Raw genomic sequence first — 25,396 nt, 5'->3', positions numbered from 1 at the left:
GAAACTCTGGAAACAGACTGTTCCTGAAAACTGAAGGAAGCCCAGACAGAAAAACAGTTTGTGTGTTGGCTTGAGGATAGAAGCGAGGGACAATCAGAGGGAAGGAGCAAGGACTCCAGGATTAAAATTACAAGAGGAGTCAGCTTACGTAGGGCTCCAGGCGGGGAGGTCCCCGGAAGCCTGAGTCATGCTTGAGGCAAGCCAAGGCAACTCATCTGAGTAACACGAAACCATGAAACTGTACCTTATGTAACTGAGCTGGTTGGTGGCCCAGGATTCCCTTTTTCTGTGGCACCAGGGTTTAGCGCCCTTCACTGACAGCTATCTGTGTGGAGATGCAAGGGCAGGAAAGCTGTGAAGCTCAGGGGCTGCGCTTTGAAGGGGAATTCCCCACTCTTTGGATATTGGCAGCAGAAATTACACAGAGAAGTGGGGCCCCAGGTACACAGCCCAGTGAGAGACTCTTGTTTTGGAAGAGTTTGATCATACCTACCAGGACTACTGGCAGAGCCAGTTCCATGAGAGCAGCTCCCTTAGATTCAGAAAGAAGTATTCCAAAGAGCAGGGAATGGGAAATGCACACAGGATTTGGCTTGTTCCAGCTTTGTGACATTGGGCAATTCATTAATCTCTGAGTCTCTAAGAGTCTCCTCTATAATGTGGAGATGGTCAGAGAAGGAATCTCAAAGGCTCTTCCAGGACTAAAATTCTAAGTTTCAGCGAGGCACGGTGACTCACACCTGCAATCCAGGCATTTTGGAAGGCAGAAGTGATAGAACTGCTTGAGCCCAGGAGTTCAAGACCAGCCGGGGCAACATAGCAAGATCCCATCTCTACAGAAAAATTAAAAACTAGCTGGGCGTGGTGGTGTGCACCTGTAGTCCTAGCTAATTGGAAGGTTGAGGTGGGAGGATCGCTTGATCTGGGAAGGTCAAGGCTGCAGTGAGCCATGATTACGTTACTGCCTTCCAGGCCTGGGGGACAGAGTGAGACCCTGTTTCAAACAACAGCAGCAACAACAACAACAAAAAAGTCAAAACCAACAACAACAAAAATCCCAGACCCAACAACAGCAAAATAGTTGACAAACTTTTTCTGTAAAGGGCCAGATAGTAAATATTTTTGGCTTTGCTGCTATGTCATCTCTGTCACAACTACTCCACTCTACTGCTGTAACACGAAAGCATCCAAGGAAAATGGATGAATGAATGGATGTGGCTGACTTTATTTGCAAAAATAGGTGGAGGGCCAGATTTGTCGTTTTGAGGACACACACAGTCTCAGAACAGAGCCTGGCACACATGAAACCCTCAGGTTCAGCTCTTGTTCTTCTTTGCAACTGAAACCTGTTGAAGGACTGTCATATCACTTATCTGATTGAATCTTCAGTGATCTAGTGAGGTAAGTACAGTGAAGATGATGATTAACCCCATGGGTTGCCCACATTTACACAAGCTAATGACAGAGCTAAGACTCCCTCTGATCTTCTGGTTATTCAGGTCTCTTTCTCCTTGTCTTTTGAGATGGAAATTTATGAGGCAATTGGTGTGGCCTAAAGATTGGTCTGAAAACCAAGAAATTATTTCATTTAGGGCTGACCAGAGACCCTGATGAAAATTTTCCCTGAAGAAAGAGGACAGGTTCTCAAACTTTTCAAGTCCTCTTGGATAAAATATATCTGATTTTATCTTTGTTTCTAAAACCTAATGATCAGATCAAAATCCAGTCACTTATGATGTCACCAGAGGGGCCAAAGGGTGTCTTAGAAAAACCTGGTAGTCCCAATACATGGTTGGGAACTCATGAATTGGAGAGGAAGAGAGGGAACCAGGCAGCTGGACATGGGAAAGGCAGGGATGCACCCCAGGAAAAAGTGAGAAGGAAAGATAAGTACTTGACTCTTCATAAGCCTGGGGGAAGCAATTCCTGCCTCTTCTGGCCCAGGTCCATTTGGCCCTCTCTCCCTGCTCTACTCGCTTTTTACCTGCATGTGCTCTTATTTATCCCAGTGCCCTGTGATGAAAGCCAGGCCCACACATTTCTTAATTTTTTTTTTAGGCCTCACAACACCAACGCCTTGCACCGCAAGAAGGCACTTGACAAATATGGGCTGAATTAAAGAGAAAAGAGGGAGGAGTGGGACATGTCCCCAGACCCTCATGCTGGTGTCCCTTGGTGGTGTCACCTGAGACCTGAGTCTATATTCTGGCCCTGGTGCAGGGGCCACACAGTACAGACAGTGGTAAGAATTCAGGCGGTTAGGAGGGTGCTGGGTCTAAGTCAAAGCCTGCCTCCAGCAGTGCTCCAAATTTCTGTTTTTATGCACAGAGAAAAACTGTTGTTGTTTAGGCTCATGGGAGTAAAACTGGAAAAGCAAGCCCTAATCAGAGTTCCCAATTTCAGCCCACATTGGACTCCTTGGTAAAGTTCGGTGTGGCTATCTTTCCTCACTCTCAGGCCATTTGTTTTCTCAGTTTGAGTCAAGGTTTTGCAAAACTTGGCAGTTCCCCATTGGTGTATTTTGGGTGGGAGCTTTTGGGTTATCACAGCAGCGTCTGCTTTGCTCTCTCTTCTTCCTCCTTCTTTTTCCTCCCTTTTCTTCTCTTCCTATTACTCATTCTCCTTTTCCTATTCCTCCACCTTCCCTTCCTCCTTTTTATTCTCCTCCTCCTTCTCATTCTTTCCCTCCTTCCCTTTCTTCCTTCTCTTTTCCCTCTCTCTTCTCTTTCCCTCTTCCTCTCCCCTTCATCCTTCTTTTTTTTTTTTTTTTGATGGAACCACTTCCCTCCCATTCTTCATGGCTTAGTCTCTCCTCTGAGGAGTTTCTCTGATTAATATACAGCCACTCAGCATTCCATGTATTCTCGGTGTTTCTAGGCATCAGTTGATTGATGTGTAACCAAGTCCCTGCCATCTAGTTAGTACCTAAGCACCTGGCTTCTCCTTTCTCACTGGCTGCCTTCCCAGCATTTTCTAACAGATTAGTGCTTCTGTAGACAGAGGAAAAAAATACATTTTTGTAATCAATATTTCTGGTTGGTAGAAATCAGAAGAGGCAGAAAGGTGGTGAAACTATCAGTTAAAATGAATTCGTTGGATTATTCATATTAGAAATATATCTGGAATTAAATTAGTTAATACATGTGAATCTTTTAGGACACTATATAGTTAATGGTGTCCGAGGGATGGCTATCATGATTATGGTCATTATAATTGTTTCTCAGCCGGGTGCGGTGGCTCACGCCAGTAATCCCAGCACTTTGGCAGGCTGAGGCAGGCAGATCGCCTGAGATTGGGGGTTCGAGACCAGCCTGGCCAACACAGTGAAACCCTGTCTCTACTAAAATTACAAAAATTAGCTGGGCGTGGTGGTAGGTGCCTGTAATCCCAGCTACTTTGGAGGCTGAGGCAGGAGAATCGCTTGAACCCGGGAGATGGAGGTTGCAATGAGCTGAGATCGCACCACTGCACTCCAACTTGGGCAACAGAGCAAGATTCCATCTAAAACCAAAAATAAAACAGTAATTGTTTCTCATCTCCAGCTTCTCCTCCTTAAGTTGTGAATTGAATCATTCATCTATTTATGTAGTATTATTCTTTCATTCCACAACTGCATGTTGATACATACTATGTGCCAGATGCTGTGTAGGTGCTGGTATATATCCGTGTGCATGTGTGTATGTGTCCCTCACATTCTTACAAAATACATGTGAAATTAATAATAGTTAAGTGTCCAGAGAAAATATATTTGAGTCAAGGGTGAGGTTCAGTGGGAGGGAGAAGGGTCTTCCTTATTCAACACAGGCTCAGAGAGGGCCTTTCTGAGGATTGAGCATTCAGGTTGAGCCTTGAATGATCAGAAGGAGCCAGCCGTGTGAAGATTCCGGGAAGAGCAACCTGAGCGGAAGGAACAGAATGGCCAAAGGCCCTGATGTAGGAAGAAGCTTGGAATAGCTGAAAAACTGAAAGGGGGCCAGTGTGGGGTAGAGATGATATACATATTTATTTATCTGAGACAGGGTCTCACTCTGTCACCCAATCTGGAGTGCAGTGGTATAATCTTGGCTCACTGCAACCTCCACCTTCCAGATTCAAGAGATTCTCCTGCCTCAGCCTCCCTAGTAGCTAGGATTACAGGCTTGTGCCACCATGCCTAGCTAATGTTTTTGTATTTTTAGTAGAGACGGGGTTTCACCATGTTGGCCAGGCTGGTCTTGAACTCCTGGCCTCATGTGATCTGCCCACCTTGGCCTCCCAAAGTGCTGGGATTACAGGTGTGAGCCACTGCACCTGGCCAAGATGGTGTATTTAGATCAGGTGCTTTGAATGAGTGACCCTGAATTGCTGATGATTCCAAAGACGGGCTCATCTCGATGAGAGGATGGATTGGTCTTCAGCCTCCTTAACCTCTAAATGCCAGCGGAAGACCTCACCTGTCTTTTGTGCCAAAAACTGGTGGGAAAATGTCAGTGGTTTCTTGAGTTCCTGCCCCTTTGGTTCTTTGGGCAAGGAGAGAATTTCATGAAGGTAATGAGTGAAAGAGGACCATTGTCCATGGGAACAGGAGTTGGCTGAGTAAATAGAGACTGTGATGACTCTGGAGCAAAGCCTGTGTCTAAATATTTACTAGAGTCTCAGAAATAAAATATTCTGAATATAGGAGCTCCATCTGATTTTCTGTCCCCATCCAGGAAGTGTGATCGTTGAGATGGCAATGGTCCAAGATTAAATCTTTTCAAACTCCCTCTGTGAAAAGAGAGCTTACTAAGGGAGACACTAATCATGATTAAAGACAAATTCCTGAGAAGGTGAAGAAGGACTATGAAAACATGATACAGATGAGCACGTGCCACTCCTGAGTTTACAGTGGGATGGGTAAGAGGGTCTCACCCCACTGTGCCCCCTCAGGGACATTCACAAGGGAATATCCCGGGAAAAGCCAGAAAGTCAGTGTGTGCCACAGCCTCTCCCTGTGCCCCTGGGACTTCAGTCACCTTTGGCTATAAGACCTTGGGCAAGTCACTTCAATCTTCTGATCGTTATTCTCATCTGTAAATGAAGATCAGAATAATACCAACCTCACAGAATTGTAGTGGGAATTAAAAAAGAAAAAGCAAATGAAATACATGGCCCAACCTTTGGCCCAAAGGCGGTGCTGTGAAAGTTAGCATTCTCCTCTCTCCTTCTTATTCTCCCAGGATGGGACTCTCAAACTGTGGTACCCAGACCAGCAGCATCAGCAAGACCTGCACTCTTGTTAGAAATGCAAAATTTCTAGCCTCAAACCAGACCTACTGAATCGCAAATGCTAGGAAATGGGGCCCAGTGGTTTTTTGTTGTTGTTGTTGTTGTTGTTTGTTTGTTTGAGACACGGTCTTGCTCTATGGGAGTGCAGTGATGTGATCATAGCTCACTATAGCCTTGATCTCTTGGACTCAAGCGATCCTCCCACCTTAGCTTCCTGAGTACCTGGGACTACAGGTGCGTGCCGCCACGCCTGGCTAATTTTTGATTTGTAGTAGAGGTGAGGTCTCGGTATGTTGTGCAGCCTGATCTCGAACTCCTGAGCTCAAGCAATCTTCCCCCTTTGGCTTCCCAAAGTGCTGGGACTACAGGTGTGAGCCACCATGCCTAACCAGTCTGTAGTTTAATAAGTCCTCCAGGTGATTCTAATTAGGGTTGCCAGATTTAACAAATAGAAATACAGGATGCCCAGTTAAATATGAATTTCAGGCAAACAATACATACCTTTCTGTCTTTTTGTTTTGTTTTGTTTTGTTTTTGCATAAGTATGTCCCATGCAATATTCGGGACATACTTACACTACAAATGTATAAATAATGAATGTATTATCTGTGAACCTGCATATTCAAGATAGGCAGATTTAACTGTATATCTTGTATTCTGGTTATGTTAAAGTTTAAGGACCATGATTGGAGGATATCCCAATGCAGGAGTCTAGCACAGCCTAGAGAAGGGATGGAGAAGATGCCCTGGGATCTCCTGATATCCCTTAAAGAGAAGGACAAAAGCAGGGAGCAGAAAGCCATCTCCAGAATTCTGGACATTCTGGGTCTTAGATGGTTCATTAACAAAGAAAAAGGTTTCCTGAAATTAGCTGAGTGCATTTTCCATTTGGGCTACGATGACCTTGTTTCCTCAAGGAGAAAATGATGACTGTTTCTTTCAGGAAATTCAGGGTAATCTATGAAAACATGGGCTGTGTAACAGCGTTAATATTTCTTCAGAATAGCATGTCTTTGTGGAGCAAAACTTTCTTAAATTTTGTCACATTGTTAAAGTTCAGTAACACCCTTTAGGGTAGGCCAAAAAAGATTCTTATCCTTGGTTTATAGTGGAGGAGACTGAGGCTAAAAGCAGTAAAGTGACTGCCTCAAGGTCACATAGTTTGATATGGCAGAACCAAGATGAGAACCAGGTTGGAAAGTTCTCAGTGTACTTTGAAAGAGGGGAGGAAAAGGATGTCCATGCCACTTAATTGTACTTTCAAGTATGATTATTGATATAGGATCCTTTTTAAAAATCCCCTGGGTGCCTCTGATTGTGAAGCCAGTTGTCCATTGCCCTGGGCAATTCTTTTCATTCTTTTTTTTGAGATACGATTTCACTCTGTTGCCCAAGTGGAGTGCAGTGGTGTGATCACAGCTTATCAAAGTCTAGACCTCCTGGGCTCAAAGGATCCTCCTATCTCAGCCTCCTGAGTAGCTGGGACTGTAGACAGTGCCACTGCACCCAGTTAATTTGTTATTTTTTTGTAGATATGGGGTCTCACTGTGTTGCCTAGGCAGGTCTCAAACTCCTGGATTCAAGTGATCCTGCCACAGCCTCCCAAGGTGCTGGCATTACAGGCGTAAGCTACTGCACCCAGCCCCCAGGACAATTCTTGATGCCTGGATTTGTGATCCTGAGTATGCCCATGCTGCCTTACTGTCCTTAGGGTGTGGAAGTAAAGATAAAATTAATGTGTAAATGTGAATCACTTTCTTCCTCTGGGCTACAATTTTCTTTTCATTGGAAAATAGCAAGGTCAGCTGTAATCATTTCCAAGGTAATTCCAGCTCTAACATCACATGAGCTGGGTTAAGATGTCAGTTTTCTATTTCCATGCACACAAAACATAACTGTAGTTAGCACGCAGTGACATTTTCATGTCTTTTTCTACATCCCCCCGCCAACAAAAACGTGTAACTTACATGCCTACTTTGCTTTCAGTCCTCAGGCTCTGATAGTGAATCTGAGACAGCTCTGGAATTGTTGTCCCTTATTCTTACAGATTTTAAAGGATTTTGTTCTGATTATAAAATTATACAAACCCCTTGTGAAAAAATTGGAGAAATATTTTAAAAATGCACTCACATTGTTTTGTCTTCCCAAGATAATCATTGTTAAATTTGGATATATTTATGTATACACAGGTGTACACACACACACACACACACACACACCCTTATGCATATATTTAAACATTTTGGGACTCATATGGCAAATAGGTTTGTATCTCCTCATGTCATAACAAATTCTTCAAAGCTATAATTTTAATGGCTGCACAATATTCTGTCATATGGCTGGGTGCAGTGGCTCATGCCTATAATCCTAGCACTTTGGGAAGCCAAGCTGGGAGGATAGCTTGAGGTCAGGAGTTCGAGACCAACCTAGTCAATATAGTGAGATCCCATCTCTACAAAAAATTTTTTTAAAATTCCATCATAAATATGAACTTGAATTTATCTAATTGTTTTTCTATTGTTGGGCCCTTACGTGGTTTCCAACATTCCTCTGTTGTAAATGACATAGCAATGAACATACTGATGAAATCCTTATATCTAAATCTTTGTCTGCATCTGTGATAATTTGCTTAAAACCGAGTCCTGAAAATAGGGTCATATAAGTGGAAGGAGACAAACTTTTAAATGATTGTAATGTGTACCAACCAACAACTTTCCAGAAAAATGGTATCAATTTACATCTCTACCAGAAATACGTGGGAGAGCCTAGTTACTTGCCAACACCAAGTATTTAACATTAAAAAAAGCCTATTTGATGGACTAACCTATGAGGTCAGTTCCCCTTATGGTCTTGTTCTTATGAACACTGAGCTTATGGGTTGCCTGACTGACATTTCACAGAGCCACTTCATAGTCTCCAGTATACCCTGCTGTTCTTATGGACCCTGGGTAGGCCTGGCAGGCTAGGTTTATTGCCTCTTCTTCCAGAGAGAGTGGCCCTTGGCATGTCCCTGAGAAGCATCCTTACTCCATGCCCCAGTGGGAACAAATGCAACTCTGAAGACATTTAGTTGCTATGGTTTTTGTTATTTCCCCAAGTGGAATGTTCAAGGATTTGATATCACTTACTCACTCAGCAGAACTTTACTGAGTCCTTGCCGTGCACAGAGAATGTCCTCTGTTAAGTGGAAGCAGGACTGGATTGCAGAGAGCCAGGAGTACCTGAAATTCGTCTTCTGAATTTCATGCCACAGCTGAGAGGCAGAGGTCACAGTGAGCTGAGATCATGCCACTGCGCTCCTACCTGGGTGATAGAACTAGACTCTGTCTCAAAAGTGGGCTCTTTGAAGGCCAGAAGGTATTTGGGGCAATAGACCTGTGTGGAAGCAGTTATCAAAGTGGGGACGTGACACACACCAGGAGAGGGGAGCAGACAACATGTGAGGTAAGAGATGGGAGGATGGAGATCAGCTCTGGATGGTGTCAGTGGAGAGGTGGGATGGGGCTTCATTTTGAAGACGAGGGAAGCATTTTTATAGACAGAGCTTGATGAAGAGGGCATTCCAGGAAAAAGAAAAATCTCATAAACAAAAGCAGGAGGCAGGAAAGCACAGAGCACATCTTGGAAATGGAGCCAATGTGGTTTTGCCAGAGCGGAGGTGACATGGCAGGGCATGGCAGGGCTGCTAAGATTGGAGAAGGTGGGACTGACTTTATTGCAGAGAGCCTGGAGTGCTTGTAATACCTCTTCTGAATTTCATGCCACAGCTGAGAGGTAGAAAAGTACTCTGGTCAACAACCTTTGTTGTCTCTGGTGGTTGAGATCACCTCTGAGAACTCTTACAATCCCATCTCTTGAGGAGATAAATTGTTTGCAGAAGGATTTCCCACCAAGCTTTTGAGTGGCTTCAGTGGATTTCCAGTGGAAATATCTTTGCTTTCATAACTTTGCTGCGGCCTGATGGTATCCTGGACGTCTTGATTCTACCAAGCCCTCCAGTTCTGAGGTCTCCCTGGTGAGATCGGTCAAAGTTTCTTTCACTCCATGTTCTATATGTTGGCATGTGGCTGAAGTGAAAATGCCGCCCACTGGGCAGCACAGGTGCCATGTATACCTGTGTATCCATACATAGGTATGTATATACACACACACACTCTTAGATATATATACAGACACACACACACACACACACATATATATATATATTTTAAGAGATGGAACTTTGCTCTTGTTGCCCAGGCTGGAGTCCAATGGCACGATCTCGGCTCACTACAACCTCTGCCTCCCAGGCTCAAGTGATTCTCCTGCCTCAGCCTCCCGAGTAGCTGGGATTACAGGCGCCCGCCACCACATCTGGCTAATTTTTTTGTATTTTTAGTAGAGATGGGGTTTCACCATGTTGACCATATCTGGTCTTGAACTCCTGACCTCAGGTGATCTGTCTGGCTCATCTCCCAAAGTGCTGGGATTACAGGTGTGAGCCACTGCGCCTGGCGGGTAACAGATCTTTAAAACTCTGGCAGTTAAGCAGGTGATTTTGGGGAGAACCTCTTTTACTTTTTGTCCTCCAGATGTTAGCATTTTGTTTATTTTTTGGTGGGGGACATGGTCTTACTCTGTCCCCCAGATTGCTACAGCAGCATGATCATACTCACTGCAACCTTGAATTCCTGGGCTTAAGTGATCCTCCCACCTCAGCCTTTAAAAGAATTTAAGTGATACAGCCACTGTTTTGTTAAGGCAAACCAAATTGGTCTTTTCAGTAGTCTAAATTGCATTGGGAGGAAATCTGTTCTTGCTGAATGTTCCAAATAACAGAGAGGCAAATTCTTTAATAGTGATAGCAATTAGAAGGACTGGCCCAGGTCCTCCGTACTGCCAAGAACTCATGGCTGAGTGACAGGTTTCAAAGGGGATTTGAAGGTGGATGATGTTAAAATCTTATGGGAAGTTAAGAGGGGCAGCTTGCTTCATTCTAGATGGCTCAAGTTTGGAATGTTAAAACCTTACCGGAAGTCAAGAGGGGCAGTTTACTTCATTCCGAATGGCTCATGTTTGGAATAGTCTATTCAGGTCTGAGGTCCACTTTGGGGACAGAGATGGGGCTCAGGGAGCAGAGAACAACAAGGGTGATGAGAATCAAGTCCATTGTCAATGAGGAACAGACACATAAGAAGAGGAACAGACACATGAGAAGTCTGGGGAAAATTTAAGCAGGGAAACCATCCCTGTCCTCAGGTATTGGAAGGGCTAACTTGTGGAAGAGAAATTTGACTTGTTCTGTTACACTCTAAAGGGTGGAAGTAGGACTGATGGGTAGACTTCAGCTCAAATAAAGAATGACTTTTTTTTTTTTTTGAGAAGGAGTCTCGCTCTGTCTCCCAGGCTGGAGTGCAGTGGCGCGATCTCAGCTCACTGCAAGCTCTGCCTCCTGGGTTCACGCCATTCTCCTGCCTCAGCCTCCCGAGTAGCTGGGACTACAGGCACCCACCACCGCACCCGGCTAATTTTTTGCAGTTTTTAGTAGAGACGGGGTTTCACCATGTTAGCCAGGATGGTCTCGATCTCCTGACCTCGCGATCCGCCCGCCTTGGCCTCCCAAAGTGCTGGGATTACAGGCGTGAGCCACCGTGCCCAGCCAAGAATGAGTTTTTAACAACTAGAGTTGTTCCACTGCAGATTCAGTGCACTGTAAGGTAGCGAGTTCTCTGTCACTAGAGGTATGCATTAAGAACTGACCATCACTTGGGAGGTGTTGCAGAGGGGACTTAAGCTGTGGCATCTGCAGACCTATTCCACTCTGAAAGATTCAATGATTGTTTAATTTCTCCATACATCTCCCCTCCCACCAACCTTCCAGGATAGGACATCTAGGTAGTAAACTGTGACTACAAATTCCCTAAAGTCAAAAGAATAAATAGCCTTTCTGCATTTTGTGATGTGACATTATGTTATTTTCCCAGTTCCCATGCTCTCAGACCTGTTGCGTTTGGTCAGACTCAGTTCATCTTGCACAACAAAAGTATCCACATACTTGTAATGGCCTTTTGAGTCCCATCAGAGGGTGAGGAGGGTTGGGAAAGAAGTTAGTGAGAGGTGAGGTCAAGTTGGGGACATTTTAGATAAAGTCTGAAATCCTGAATTCACAGGAACGCGGGGGGAAATTCTAGAGAATTACAGAGAATGGTGATTCATGGCACTGGGTCACTCCCTGCGTGGGAGTGGTGCCTATTCTCAAATGGGCATGAGCGTGGGTGAGGAGTGGACAGAGAAAGTGTTTGGGAAATTGGCATGATGAACGCATTGTTGGTGAGCTCCAGCAACAGGAGGAGCAGCATAAAAACCTGGCAGGGAAGTACAGGACATAAAACAATGGTGTCTGTCTTAGTTGGCTCAGGCTGCCATAACAAAATACTGCAGACTGGGTGGCTTAAACAACAGAAATTAATTTTCTCATAGTTCTAGAAGGTAGAAGTCAAAAATGGAGGTGCCTTCAGGGTTGGCTTCAGGTGAGGCCTCTCTTCCTGGCTTGTAGATGGCTGCCTTTTTGCTGTGTCCTCATACATGGCCTCTTTACTGTGCATGTATAGGGGGAGAGACAGAGAGAGATTTCTGGTGTCTCTTCTTATAAGGACACCAATCCTATCAGATTGGGGCTCCACCCTTATGTGCTCATTTAACCTTATTATCTCCCTAAAGGCCCTATCTCCAAATACCATCACTTTGGGTGTTGGTATTTATGAATACCAACTTTAACATATGAATACGGGCTTTAACATACGAATTTTGCAGAGAGGACACAATTCTGTCTATAACAGTATCCATTGTAGCTCTTGCTAATTGTCTTTGCCGGTGAAGTAATTATCCTCTTGGAAGGAGAAAGGAGGGAAGGGACACTGATGAGAATCAGCTGTGTCAGTCACAACTGGTTCATAATTTGACTCCTGCACCAACCCTGCCATGAGAGAAGACGGAGGCTTGCAGATGTTCTAATCACCCAGATAGTAAGAGGTCAATAAATCATTCAAACTTGAGTTGTAAAGCTCATGCTGTCTTTGCACTTGAGGGAACTTTACCTTGAAACCTTGCTATATTCCTAAGACTGTTTTTAGGCCTGCTGTCAGGAAGACCACTTGATAGACCCTTTTGGGTGTCCAGGAGAGTCTCTGAATAGGTCAGTGTTATGATCAGAGTTGTGCTTTGGGGAGGTTGCTTGGCCATGTGGGTGGGTGGGGAGGTGACTGATGAAAAGGAGAGAATAGAGATCCTCTAGCAGCCCATTACTTGGTCCTGTTGAGAGATAGTGACAGGCAGCAGAAGGGTCATCTAGAAAGAGCTACGTGGCCATAATATTGTGAAGGCAGAGTCAGAGTTTCGGTAAATGATTAAGTGTAGGTCATGGGGTAAAGAGAGGAAATCCAGAATGAGGAAGGTGGTTCCCCTAATAAAATGAACAGAACCTGGGCTCAGGTCATTCTGGTACCCTGAGCTCTCCTGGCCTCATTCCACTGTCTTCTCAGATAGTGAGTGGGGACTTCAGGACAGCCTGACATTGCTTAGAGTACAATGTCCCTGTTTGGGAGAGAGATTGGAGAGGACTTTTTGAACTTATGACTCATCTAATGCAGTTAATAATTTCTGGTAATTATGTCCTTAATAGTACAGCATTAGGCTTAATTTTATCAAGCAAGAGGTGATAAATGAAAAGATAATGGGTCAGGGCAGGTAGGCCACTTGCAGAACAAAACTTTTGATTAAAAGTGGACTGTTAGGCCAGGTAGAGTGGCTCACACCTGTAATCCCAGCATTTTAGGAGGCGGAGGCAGATGGATTGCTTGAGACTAGGAGTTCAAGACAAGCCTGGGCAACATGGCGAACCCCCATCTCTACAAAAAATACAAAAGTTAGTCGGGTGTGGTGGTGCGCACCTGTAGTCCCAGCTACTTGGGAGGCTGAGGCTGGAGGATCACTTGAGCCTAGGAGGCAGAGGTTGCAGTGAGCCAAGATGTGCCACTGCACTCCAGCCTGGGTGACAGGAATAAAACCCTGTCTCTGAAAACAAAACAAAACAAAAAGACTGTTATCCCCATCAAGCTTTGAGCAGAAGGAGGTAGATGTCTCTAAACACCCTGCCTTCCCCTAGTTTCCCCTTCTTAATGAATGGCATCCACCCAGTTACTCAAGTCCCAGATCTAGGAGTTACTTTTGATTATTCTGTCCCACATTTCCCACATCTAACCTATCAACAGAGCCTGCCAACTTTGTTTCTAAGACACACTTCCTAATCTCTACCCTTGCCTTTGTCTCAACTGCTGTCACCCTAGTCCAAGCCACTGTCCTCTCTCACCTAAGCCAGTGATAGTCTCCCACCTGGTTGTTCTGTTTTCTCCCTTGCCCCCAACACTGCACTCTACACACAACTTACAGCAATTTAAAAACGCAAATTAGGTCCTGTCCCTCTCCTGCTTCAAATCCTCCAGTGGCATCCCATCTCACTTAGAATAAAACTCACTTTTTTTTTGGAGTCAGGGTCTCACTCTCACTTTGGCTGGAGTGCAGTGGCATGACTGATCATAGTTCATTGAAGCCTGCAAGTCCTGGGCTCAACTGATCCTCCCTCCTCAGCCTCCTAAGTAGGTAGTACTACAGGCATGCACCACCATGCCCAGCTAAGTTTTTACATTGTTTTTTTTTATAGTGGCAGGCTCTCGCTATGTTGCCCAGGCTGGTCTCCAACTCCTGGTTTGAAGCAATCCTCTTGCTTCAGCCTCCTAAAGTACTGGGATTAGAAGCATGAGCCACCACACCCAGCCTAAATGACTCTATTTTAAAATATTAAGATCACAAATCATTGTCACATATCAACCTTCTTTTTGCTTCTCAACTATGCATACCTTTCCCACTTGTGGGGTGTCAGGGGGTCTTTTCTTAGTGGGAATGCTATTCGTGTGGTCTCTGAATGATTAACTTTTTTGTCATCCAGATCTCAGCTTAAAGGTCTGAATTATAATAGTAATTCTTTAATATTAGAGAAAGTCCATAGAGTGACCTTCTCAGACTCTTCAATCTAATCACTCTGTCACACCCTCTATTCTCTTCATAGCACTTACCACTCTCTGATCATTGTTTTTGTCGTTTATTTATTTATATTTACAGCATTTGAATATAAGCTTCTTGAGAGCAGGGATTTTGTCTGTGTTATTCACTGCTGTTATTAGTGCTTGACATGTGCAGTAGATGCTAAGTTAATATTTATTGAGCGAATGTACTAATGCACCTACACCAACCACTGTCTCCTTGTTGTCATTCTGAGAACTTCTTCTGGCTAGGCCTTCAGAAATCTCTCTCTCCCCTGACTTAATATTTGGCACTAAGCACCAGCTGCCTTATACTGGTAATAGGGGCTGGTATAGTTAAAACAGTTTCTTGGTGTAACCTGTCTTTTGGGAAATAAGTGTTTTGTTCCAGGTTTGGACCATCTTTGGGACATTAGATAAATAACTACAAGCCTCTCCCCATCTGCTTAGCGAGAATGGGGATAATTACACTTGTTTGATTCTTATCAAATGCTGCTGTACCTTCTCCTCTTGGATGCAGAAGGACTTTAGAACTTTCTGGAGTTCTTTTTGACCTCAAATGCAATTGAGTTGCTGATACAGTATTATGATTGGTTAGTGCAAGATCCCCCTCTTGCTTTACCTGATATTTTCTTTTTTTGTCTCCCACTCACAGTCCTATTCTCCTTTCCCCTTCTGGTCTTCCACTCTTGGGTATTTGATATATGTGCTTCCAATCTGTCTTCTATAATCTGTATTTAGACATGTGCATATCCTTGAAAAATGCAGTGTTTTGTGCATGTGTCCGTGTGGTCCCTAGAACCTTTGTAAAAAATATCAATACTACATGATCTAGAGAATTATTATTATTATTAATATCATCTGTTACTTGGGAGTTCATGGAGTCACATATTTTAACAGCTAGGAATCACTTGCAAATCATCAGCTCCACGCCGCTCCTTATTTGACCAGGTGACTAAGGTCCAGAGGCTTCCTTTGAAATGATTTCTTTCAAGAAAATTCTCAGTGTTTACTGAGAGCCTGTATTGGGCAAGACCCTAAGCCACCAGGCATACTGGGGAATATGGAGATCAAGGACTCATGTCCTAGGCACACAGCCTTGAAGGAGATTTTTAGAGAGGCCTGGTGGCTGTGGGACTTTCCATATCTTCTTCAGGACTGGACACAGGGCCCATAAAAGACTCACAGACGATCTGGTTTTGGGATACATCCCACTGCTCCTTCCCCAATCCTCTCCTTTTCATCTTTACTATTTTCTAAGTTTCCACATCTGCCTTCTGAACCAGCTGTCCCTGATGATTCCAGAACAGTTGTGCTCCCAGCCTGCCTCTGCTCTTTCTTGTCCTTCTCTTGACTGACATGTCTCTTCTCTCTTTGATCCACTGTGAGTGACCTGGTGGAGCACAGAGCCCTCACCTGACTTTCTTTTGCATTTCCAGATTGGAGCCTCCCTCTTCGCTAGTAACATTGGAAGTGGCCACTTTGTGGGGCTGGCCGGGACCGGAGCAGCTTCAGGCATCGCCACTGGAGGCTTTGAATGGAATGTGAGTAACACCGTAGCCATGGTGCACTGGGGCTGGAAGGAGTCTTAGCAGTCAACCAGTTCAATCTATGCTCAGAGGAGCTGAAGGTGTTAGGGAACCCTTCAGGGTCAACCCAGGGTGCAGACAGAGGAGGGGCATGGCTTCAGGAGCCTTAGGGCCCTACTCGCCTTCCACCAGAGTAGCATGAGAAAACCACTGGTATGACAGCAATAGTATTTTTTCTGTTTTCCCTTCATGTTAAAAAGCCAAGGCCCTTCTAGTCCTGTTTGAGATTTGGAAATGCTTACCACCAGATTTCCATTATTATTATTATTATTTTTTTTATTATTTTATTTTTAGAGACAGGGTCTTGCTCCATTGCCCAGGCTGGAGTGCAGTGGTGCAATCATAGCCTACTGCAGCCTCAAACTCCTGAGCTCAAGCGATGTCCCCACCTCACTCTCCCAAGTAGCTGGGACTACAGGCATGTGCCACCATGCTTGGTGAATTTTTTAATTTTTTGTAGAAACAGGGCCTCACTATGTTGCCCAGGCTAGTCTTGAACTCCTGGCCTCTAATAATAATAGTAGTAGTAATAATAAATGTAATTATTTATTATTACTATTATTGTTGTTATTGAAGCTCTCTAAATGGCATTTTACTCTGTGTAAACCAGGGAAGAGATGAAGGAGAACCCAGTGCTCTTGCTGTGGCCCAGGGCTGTGATGGTGAGGAGCAGCCTCCTGGGCTCTTCTCTGCTGTTTTCTTTTTCTTTTTCTTTTTTTTTTTGAGACGGAGTCTTGCTCTGTCGCCCGGGCTGGAGTGCGATGGCGGGATCTCAGCTCACTGCAAGCTCCGCCTCCTGGGTTTACGCCATTCTCCTGCCTCAGCCTCTCGAGTAGCTGGGACTACAGGCACCCGCCACCTCGCCCAGCTAGTTTTTTGTATTTTTAGTAGAGACAGGGTTTCACCGTGTTAGCCAGGATGGTCTCGATCTCCTGACCTCGTGATCCGCCCGTCTCGGCCTTCCAAAGTGCTGGGATTACAGGCTTGAGCCACCGCGCCCGGCCTCTCTGCTGTTTTCTAACTGCTATTTCCATGGGTCAGTTAGGCAGCAAAGGCCTCCTCCAGTCTCTAATGGCTCCTTAGGGGATAACATGCTGGGTAATTTTTCTGCAGCAGCTGAGGGGCCCTTCAGGTGGCAGGGATGGGCTAAGGTTCCTCCTAGTTTGAGTCCACCTTTTGTGTTCATTTCAGGCCCTGGTTTTGGTGGTTGTGCTGGGCTGGCTGTTTGTCCCCATCTATATTAAGGCTGGGGTAAGTATCTGCTCTGTTATTTCATTTCCTGCTGGCAAATGTATCTGTCACCTTGGTCTTCCTAGAGGGCAGAGGAGACATTATGGGATAAATGGCAGAAAAATCTGTGGATTGGCTTTCACTCCCAGGTTATAAAATTTCTGACTGCAGTGGCATTATATATATATATATATATATATATACACCTCCTCCAGGGTATATATATATATACACATACCTCCTCCAGGGTATATATATATATATATATATATATATATACCTCCTCCAGGGCAAGGGTCTGGCTCCTTACTGATGCCCAGTGACAGGTTTATTGGGCTGGGATAACATCTAGCTGCTCCTACAGTGGTAGGGCATATGGGATTAAAATTAGCAAATGGCTGGAGGTCAGGGGCCATCTGGCCACCTCGCAGACTTCCCTGGCTAGCAAAGGTTATGAATCCTTGACCACACTTCTGTGGCTCGTACACCAGGATGGTGTCACTGTTCTGTCTGCTCTGGGCCCTCTGGTCACTGTGGCTGGCAGTGACCTCCCTCACACCCCATGCAGGTGGTGACGATGCCAGAGTACCTGCGAAAGCGGTTTGGAGGCCAGCGGATCCAGATCTACCTTTCCATTCTGTCCCTGCTGCTCTACATTTTCACCAAGATCTCGGTAAGTCCACAGCCCCGGCGGGCTGGGCTGTCTCAGAAGCTGCCACTCTCATTCCTCATCACATGCTGCCCACCAAGAGGCGGCTCTATAAATTTCTTTTTTTTTGAGACAGAGTCTCGCTCTGTCGCCCAGGTTGGGGTGCAGTGGCCGGATCTCAGCTCACTGCAAGCTCTGACCCCCGGGTTTATGCCATTCTCCTGCCTCAGCCTCCCGAGTAGTTGGGACTACAGGTGCCCGCCACCTTGCCTGGCTAGTTTTTTGTATTTTTTAGTAGAGACGGGGTTTCACCGTGTTAGCCAGGATGGTCTCGATCTCCTGACCTCGTGATCCGCCCGTCTCAGCCTCCCAAAGTGCTGGGATTACAGGCTTGAGCCACCGCGCCTGGTTGGCTCTATACATTTCTATTAACTTGGCCCCTTAAGCCTTCTTGCGCCTTGGAGTAAAGTCCTATTTCTGCATTGAGGAGCCAACGGAGTTCATTGGAAATCTGTCCTCCACTGTGGTGCAGGTTGAAAACACAAACAGGTTTGTGACGGTTCAGGGAAAGCAGTTCTTAATAGTAAGATTAAAAGGGAGTTAGGGATAGAACTCTGTATGATCCAGCAGTCTCACTACTGAGTATATATCCAAAGGAATTGAAATTAATATATCGAAGAGGTATCTGCACTCCCATGTTCATTGCAGCACTATTCACTATAGCCAAGATATGGAATCAATGTAAGTCCCATTAACAGATGAATGGATAAAGAATAAGTGGTATATATACACAGTGGAATACCACTCAGCCTTAAAAAAGAAGGAAATGCTGTCATTTGCTGTGAACATGCTGTCCAGGTTCATAATGTGGATAAACCTGGAGGACATTATGCTAAGTGAAATAAGCTAGGCACAGAAAGACGAATACAGCATGATCTCACTTGTATGTGGAATCTAAAAAAGTTAACTCAGAAGCAGAGTAGAATGGTAGTTACCAGGGTCTGGGAGTGGGGGGTGGGGAGTTGGGGAGATGTTGGTCAAAGGATACAAAATTTCAGTTAGATAGGACGAGTAAGTTCAAAGGATCTATTATACAACATGGTGACTACAGCTAATAACAATGTGTTTTGAAAATCACTGAGAAAGCTGGGCGTGGTAGTGTGTGCCTGTAGTCCCAGCAACTCAGGAGGCTGAGATGGGAGCCCCAGGGGTTTGAGGCTACCCTGGGCAATGTAGTGAGACCCTGCCCCCCCCCTTTTTTTTTTTTTTTTGAGACGGAGTCTCGCTCTGTCACCCAGGCTGGAGTGCTGTGGCACGATCTCAGCTCACTGCAAGCTCCGCCTCCCGGGTTCACGCCATTCTCCTGCCTCAGCCTCCCTGGTAGCTGGGACTACAGGCGCTGCCACCTCGCCCGGCTAGTTTTTTTTTTTCTTTGTAGTTTTTAGTAGAGACGGGGTTTCACCGTGTTAGCCAGGGTGGTCTCGATCTCCTGACCGCGTGATCCGCCCGTCTCGGCCTCCCAAAGTGCTGGGATTACAGGCTTGAGCCACCGCGCCCGGCTGCGACCCTGCGTCTTAAAAGAAAAAGATTTTTAAGTATTTTCACCACAAAAAAAGATAAGTATTTGAGGTAATGTATATGTTAATTAGCTCAACTGAGCCATCCCATAATATATACATATTTTAAAATATGTAGTACATGATAAATATATATAATTTTTATTTGTCAATTTTTTAAATAGGGGGAGTTAGGAATATCTAAGGGTTGGCCCCAACTTTAGAGGCAGGCGTGGGCCTTTGTGCCCTACCAGTGTATAATCTGACTCTATGTGATACTTCTCACACACTTAAACACAAGAAGCCAGTGCCAAACTGGAAGGCACTGCTGAGATTCTGTCTTCTTTTATGGACAGATAAATGAAAACCCTGGAGTTGGAACAAACCTCTGAATCAGGAGTAGAACCCACGTCTCCGATTCTCAATTCACTGTTCTTTTCCCTGCACAAGGCTCCTGCTTTTTCTTGGAATCAGCTCTCTGGGCCTTTAATTGCTAACTCTCTGGGGAATTTTTATTCCCCCCCCCCCCCCCACCTTCTCTGTCTCTCTCTCTCTGAACCCAACCACTGGGGCTGCCCCTCTACCATTTAGCCTGCTGTACTTGCCAACCTAGAGCTGTAGGCCCACTTTGCAGAACTGAGATTTCTCAAAGATTGGAGGGCCACTGGGGTACCTTTGAAAGCTGGGCAGAGCTCTTGGCTGACCTACTGGAGCAAACATTGTGTTTCTCCTCCTCCTCTTTCCTTCCTTTTCCTTCCTCCTTCTTTTTTCTTCTTCCTTCTACTTTCTTCCTTTTCTTGAGACAGGGTCTTGCTGTATTACCCAGACTGCCAGACTGGAGTGTGTGGCATGATCATAGCTCGGTGCAGCCTCTACTTCCTGGGCTCAAGCGATCCTTCCACCTCAGCCTCTTGTGTAGCTGGGGCTACAGGTGTGTTCCACCATGCCCAGCTAATTAAAAAATTCTCTTGTAGAGATAGGGCCTCACTATGTTTCCCAGGCTGGTCTCAAACTCCTGGACTCAAGCAATCCTTCTGCTTCAGCCACCTAAAATGTCGGGATTATAGGCATGAGCCACTGCGCCCGACCTTGTGTTCCTTCTTTACTTCACGTTTTCTTCCTGGAAAGTGTTCAGGTCAATTCCTCTTGATTGTAAAACAAAACAAAGCCACAACAACAAAAAACACACAAAACAACCAGGAAACCACTAAACTTCTGAGATATCTTTCTGACAGCCCAGAAGATGGAAGGAAGAGAAAAATTTGCTTATAGATTTCAGTGTGCATTTTTTTTTGTCCCCAAGGTGACTGTCAGTCTGATAAAGGTGAAAGCAATGGTATAAAAAGAAAAAGAAAAGAAAATGTAAATTATAAGGAATAAGAGAAAGAAAATAGGACTTTGGTAAGAAAACTACCTTGGAGAATAATTGAAGAAGCTGGCTCCTAGTCTGTTCCTCTGCCCACACTAGCGGGTGACCTGGGGCAAACGTCATAAAAGCTCTTCAGAGCTTAGCTTCTTTATGAGGAAGATGGGGATAATAATTTCCACCTTGCCTGGATCACTGGGTGTTGGTGAGCATCCAGTGAATTTATTTGAAAGCACAAAGTGTTCTTGAAATGTAAGATATAATGGTAATGAGGCCGGGCGCAGTGGCTCATGCCTGTAATCCCAGCACTTTGGGAGGCTGAAGCATGACGACTGCGTGAGGCCAGGAGTTTAAGATCAGCCTGGGCAACATGGCGAGACCCTGTATCTCCAAAAAGAAAAAAATATTAGCCAGGAATGGTGGTGTGCACCTGTTGTCACAGTTACTCAGGAGGCTCGGGCGGGAGGATCACTTGATCCCAGGAATTCAAGGTTGTGAGCTATGATCGCACCACGGCACTCCAGCCTGGGTGACATAGTGAAATCTTGTCTCTAAATAAATAAATAAATAAAGATATAATGATCATGAACATGGTTGAGAGCCTTCAGCCCTCTCTGCAGGAAGCTCTCTGGGTTGCAGCAGGGCAGAGAGAAAGGTGGTGTTTTCTGAGATCACATAGGGAGTAACTCCAGCTTTTCCCCTTAGCCAGCAGTTGCAAAGTGCTCATCGCTCTATCAAAAGGGTTGTCTCGTTGCCTATGATCAATTTTTCTCCCTCTTGTTGTTCTCCCCTATCCTGCACCAAAGGCGAGATTGGTCCAATCTCAGTATCTTGCAAAAGATCTGCCCTGGCTGAGATGTGAGTTGGGTTGGATCTGAGTTGAACCATCTACTCTAGCTAGGTAGGGTTCTGAAAATATAGTTGCTAGTGTTTCTATTTTCCTGATTACAGTTGAGACAACAGCAACATTAAATAACATTTGCAGTTTTTTTTTATTATGGAAAATTTCAAACATACGTCAGCAAAGACAGAATAGGATAACAAGCACTCATGGACCTAACACTGATCACTTAGCTTTAACAATTATCAACATGTTGCCATTTTTGGTTCATCTATCCTCTTCGAATTTTTTTCCCAGTAGTAGTTTATTTTATTTTATTTTATTTTTTCCAACTTTTATTTTAGGATCGGGGTGCATGTACAGGTTTGTTATATGGTTAAATTGCATGTCACGGGAGTTTGGTGTATAGATTATTTTGTCACCCAGGTCATTAGCATAATACCCGATAGTGTTTTGTTCCTCACCCTTCTCCCATCCTCTGCCCTCAATAAGCCCCAGTGTCTATTGTTCCCTTCTTTGTGTCCATGTGTACTCAGTGTTTGGGTCTTACTTATAAGTGAGAACATGCAGTATTTGGTTTTCTGTTCCTGCATTAATTCTATTAGGATAATGGCCTCCAGCTCCATCCATGTTGCTGCAAAGGACGTAATCTCATTCTTTTTTATGGCTGCGTAGTATTATGGTGTATATGTGCCACATTTTCTTTGTTCAGTCCACCACTGATGGGCATGTAGGTTGATTTCATGTCTTCACTACTGTGAGTGGTGCTCAGCAGTATTTTAAATCAAATCTCAGATACCACGTGATTTCACCGTAAATTCTTCAGAATGTACCTTTGACTTTTAAAAAGTACAACCATTGTGCTATTATCATATCTAACAAAATTTACAGTAATTTCTTAATTTAGATAGTTTAATACCTGGCCCATATCAAGATCTTCCTAATCATCTCAAAAATGTTTTCTTACAGTTAGTTTGTTTGAATAAGGATCCGAACAAAGTCTAGATCACATTGCATTTGGTTCTTTCTTTAAAGGAAATATACATATATAGGTCTTCAGCCTACTACAGTTATTTTTCCCTTTTACATTATTACCTTCCTGTCCTAGCCTACATGAATAAACATTTTTTTATTGGGTTACATGTCTATTTGTTGTTCAGTTGTGAAAGTTCTTTATATATTCTGCATGCTAGACCCTCATCAGATATATGACTTGCAAAGAATTTTTTCCCATCCTGTAGGTTGTTTTCTCACTTTCTTGATTATGTCCTCTGATGCACAAAGGTTTTAAATCTTGGTGAAGTTCAATTTATCTATTTTATCTCTTGTTGCTTATGCCTTTGGTGTCATTTCTAAGAATCCATTGCCAAATCCAAGGTCATGAAAATGTACCCCCTTGTTTTCTCCTTAGAGTTTCATAGTTTTGGTGCCTATATTTAGGACTTTGATCCATTGCGAGTTAATTTATGTGTATGGTATGGCCATGTGCCACCATGCCCAACTTCATTCTTTTGCATGTGGATATCCAGTTCTCTCAGCACCATTTTTTGAAAAAATGATTCTTTTCCCACTGAGTGGTCTTGCACATAACTTTTTACTGAACTTGGTGAAAACATGCTCTTGCTGATAATGATGTTAAGGTTTTGTCCTGGAGTTGGGGCCAACACCTAGGAATAGCACTGCCTCCTTGTGTAGCTTCCTGACTCACACTGCTTCTGCCCTTGACCCATGCCTTTGTGCTTTCTCCACTAACGTCATGATTCAGCCTCATTTACTTTTTCCTTCTCTGCTTCAGGGTTGGTGTTTTTTTTTTTGTTTTTTAGATGTAGTTTCACTCTCATTGCCCAGGCTGGAGTGCTGTGGCACGATCTTGGCTCACTGTAACCTCCACCTCCCGGGTTCAAGTGATTCTCCTGCCTCAGCCTCCTGAGTAGCTGGAATTACAGGCACGCAACACCATGCCCTGCTAATTTTTGTATTTTTTTTAGTAGAGATGGGGTTTCACCATGGTGGCCAGGCTGGTCTCGAACTCCTGACCTCAGATGATCCACCCACTTCGGCCTCCCAAAGTGTTGGGATTACAGGTGTGAGCCACTGTGCCCGGCCCCCAGGTTGGTTTTTAGTTGTAAGATGAAAAGCCTGGGCTTTCCCATTTTATTTGATTAGAGACCCATGTGCAGAGCCTGGACTGAGAAATGCTGGGAAGGCTAGAGAAATAGGGCTTTGGCTTCCTGAGGAAGGGCAGTGCATCCGTCTAAGAATAATAAAAGGCAATGTGAGCAGGAGGGTGAGGAGGTCAGACTGCGATGAGCAGGAGGGTGGTACCTGTCTACTGTGCACGTAGAGAAGGGTGCTGGGCCTCCCCTTCTCCCAGGCAAGTGTCCTCCAAGTCCACAGTTCAAGCAGGTGAAAGTCTGTGGACTGCAGTTGCCATGGTAAGAGCACTATTTGTCCTCAGAGCTGGTGCAGGGGTGGCAGGGGTGGTCATATAAATAAATTAGGTGCCCAACCTCTCTGCCTGCCTTCTCTATCACCTCACCTATTTTTCAAGTTACTGATTAAACCTTCTTGGACTTGGGAGCCCCCAGGGAGCCGAGGGACAGCCTCTTTTAGCTCAGATCCGGATGGAGCCCATCCCCCAGGAGCCTGCTTTTTCTAAATTTGGCTTTTGAATTATATCTGTTGTGGGCTGTTCCCTGTGTGTGTGATTTTTGGGGCTCCTTACCCTCCTCACCCTCCTGCTCACATTCCCTTGTCTCTTCCTGGACAGATGCACTGCCCTCCCTCAGGAAGCTGAAGCCTGATTTCTCCAGCCTTCCCAGCATTTCCCAGTACAGGCTCTGCACACTGGTCTCTAATCAAATAAGACTGAAAAGCCCAGGCTTTTCATCTTATAATTAAAAACTAACCTTGAAGGAGAGGAGGAGAAAGTGAAGGAGGCTGAATCATGATTTAGTGGAGGCCATGACCAACATTGTACTTACTCCATCCATTGCCCAAGACCAGGGATCCCTTGACAAACACATAAGAAGTTTGATAGCTGCCCTCTATTTAGTGCCAGTCTCTTCATTTAGTCTCCAATAGGGGTTTTACTTACACCCTCTCCAGTTCTCAGAAGAGTACAGCATGGGTAGGGATTTCTATTATTTATTTGTTTGTTTACTGAGATAGTATTATTTACTAATAGAAAACAAATAAATAGTATTTCTATTATTTATTTGTTTGTTTACTGTTGCCCAGGCTGGAGTGCAGCGGCATGATTATGGGTCAGTGCAACCTTAATCGTGGGCTCAAGTGATCATCCTGCCTCAGCCTCCTGAGCAGCTTAGACTACATCCATGTGCCACCATGCCCAGCTATTTTTTACTTATTTTTTTTTTAGAGATAGGGTCTCACTATGTTACCCAGGTTAGTCTTGAACTTCTTGCCTCAAGTGATCCTCTTGCCTTGACCTCCCGAAGTGCTGGGATTACAGGTGTGAGCCACCACATCTGGCTGGGATTTTTATTTTCTTTTCCATTTTATGGGAGAGAAAACTGAGTCTCAGAGAAGTTACGTAATTTCCCACAAATTACACAGCTGTTACGTGGCAAAGCCAGGATTTGGACCAGGGTCTCTCCAGTGCCAAAGTCTGTCCTCAGAGTTCTGCCCTGTGCTTGGATGGGATGAAGGCATAGAATGAGGGGATGGGATAGATCATGTGGTCTTATGTCCTGCACTTTCATTTTACAGATGGGGAAACTGAGGTCCAGACAGGGGAAGGGACTATGAGGGGCTAAAGGAGCAGAACTGGGATGAGAAGCAGATTTCCTGACACTGAATCTAAACCTTTTGACATTAT

General features: G+C 44.6%; 1 protein-coding gene across 1 annotated transcript in view; it reads left to right on the top strand.

Annotated features, from left to right (window-relative positions):
- Positions 1 to 19,969, top strand: part of LOC111521848 (sodium/glucose cotransporter 1) — a 36,315-nt gene extending 16,346 nt beyond the window's left edge. Inside the window, exons 7-11 of the mRNA XM_026447058.2 lie at positions 15,764 to 15,868; positions 17,105 to 17,164; positions 17,712 to 17,816; positions 18,262 to 18,375; positions 19,940 to 19,969. Of these exons, the coding sequence (XP_026302843.2) occupies positions 15,764 to 15,868; positions 17,105 to 17,164; positions 17,712 to 17,816; positions 18,262 to 18,375; positions 19,940 to 19,969 (414 nt within the window). The remainder of the gene's footprint in view (positions 1 to 15,763; positions 15,869 to 17,104; positions 17,165 to 17,711; positions 17,817 to 18,261; positions 18,376 to 19,939) is intronic.
- The last annotated feature ends 5,427 nt before the right edge of the window (positions 19,970 to 25,396 follow it).

This window comes from Piliocolobus tephrosceles, chromosome 19 (assembly GCF_002776525.5).
Source record: "Piliocolobus tephrosceles isolate RC106 chromosome 19, ASM277652v3, whole genome shotgun sequence".
Lineage (NCBI taxonomy): Eukaryota > Metazoa > Chordata > Mammalia > Primates > Cercopithecidae > Piliocolobus > Piliocolobus tephrosceles.
Note: the sequence above shows the minus strand (reverse complement) of the source record. Positions and strands in the feature narration are given on the sequence as shown.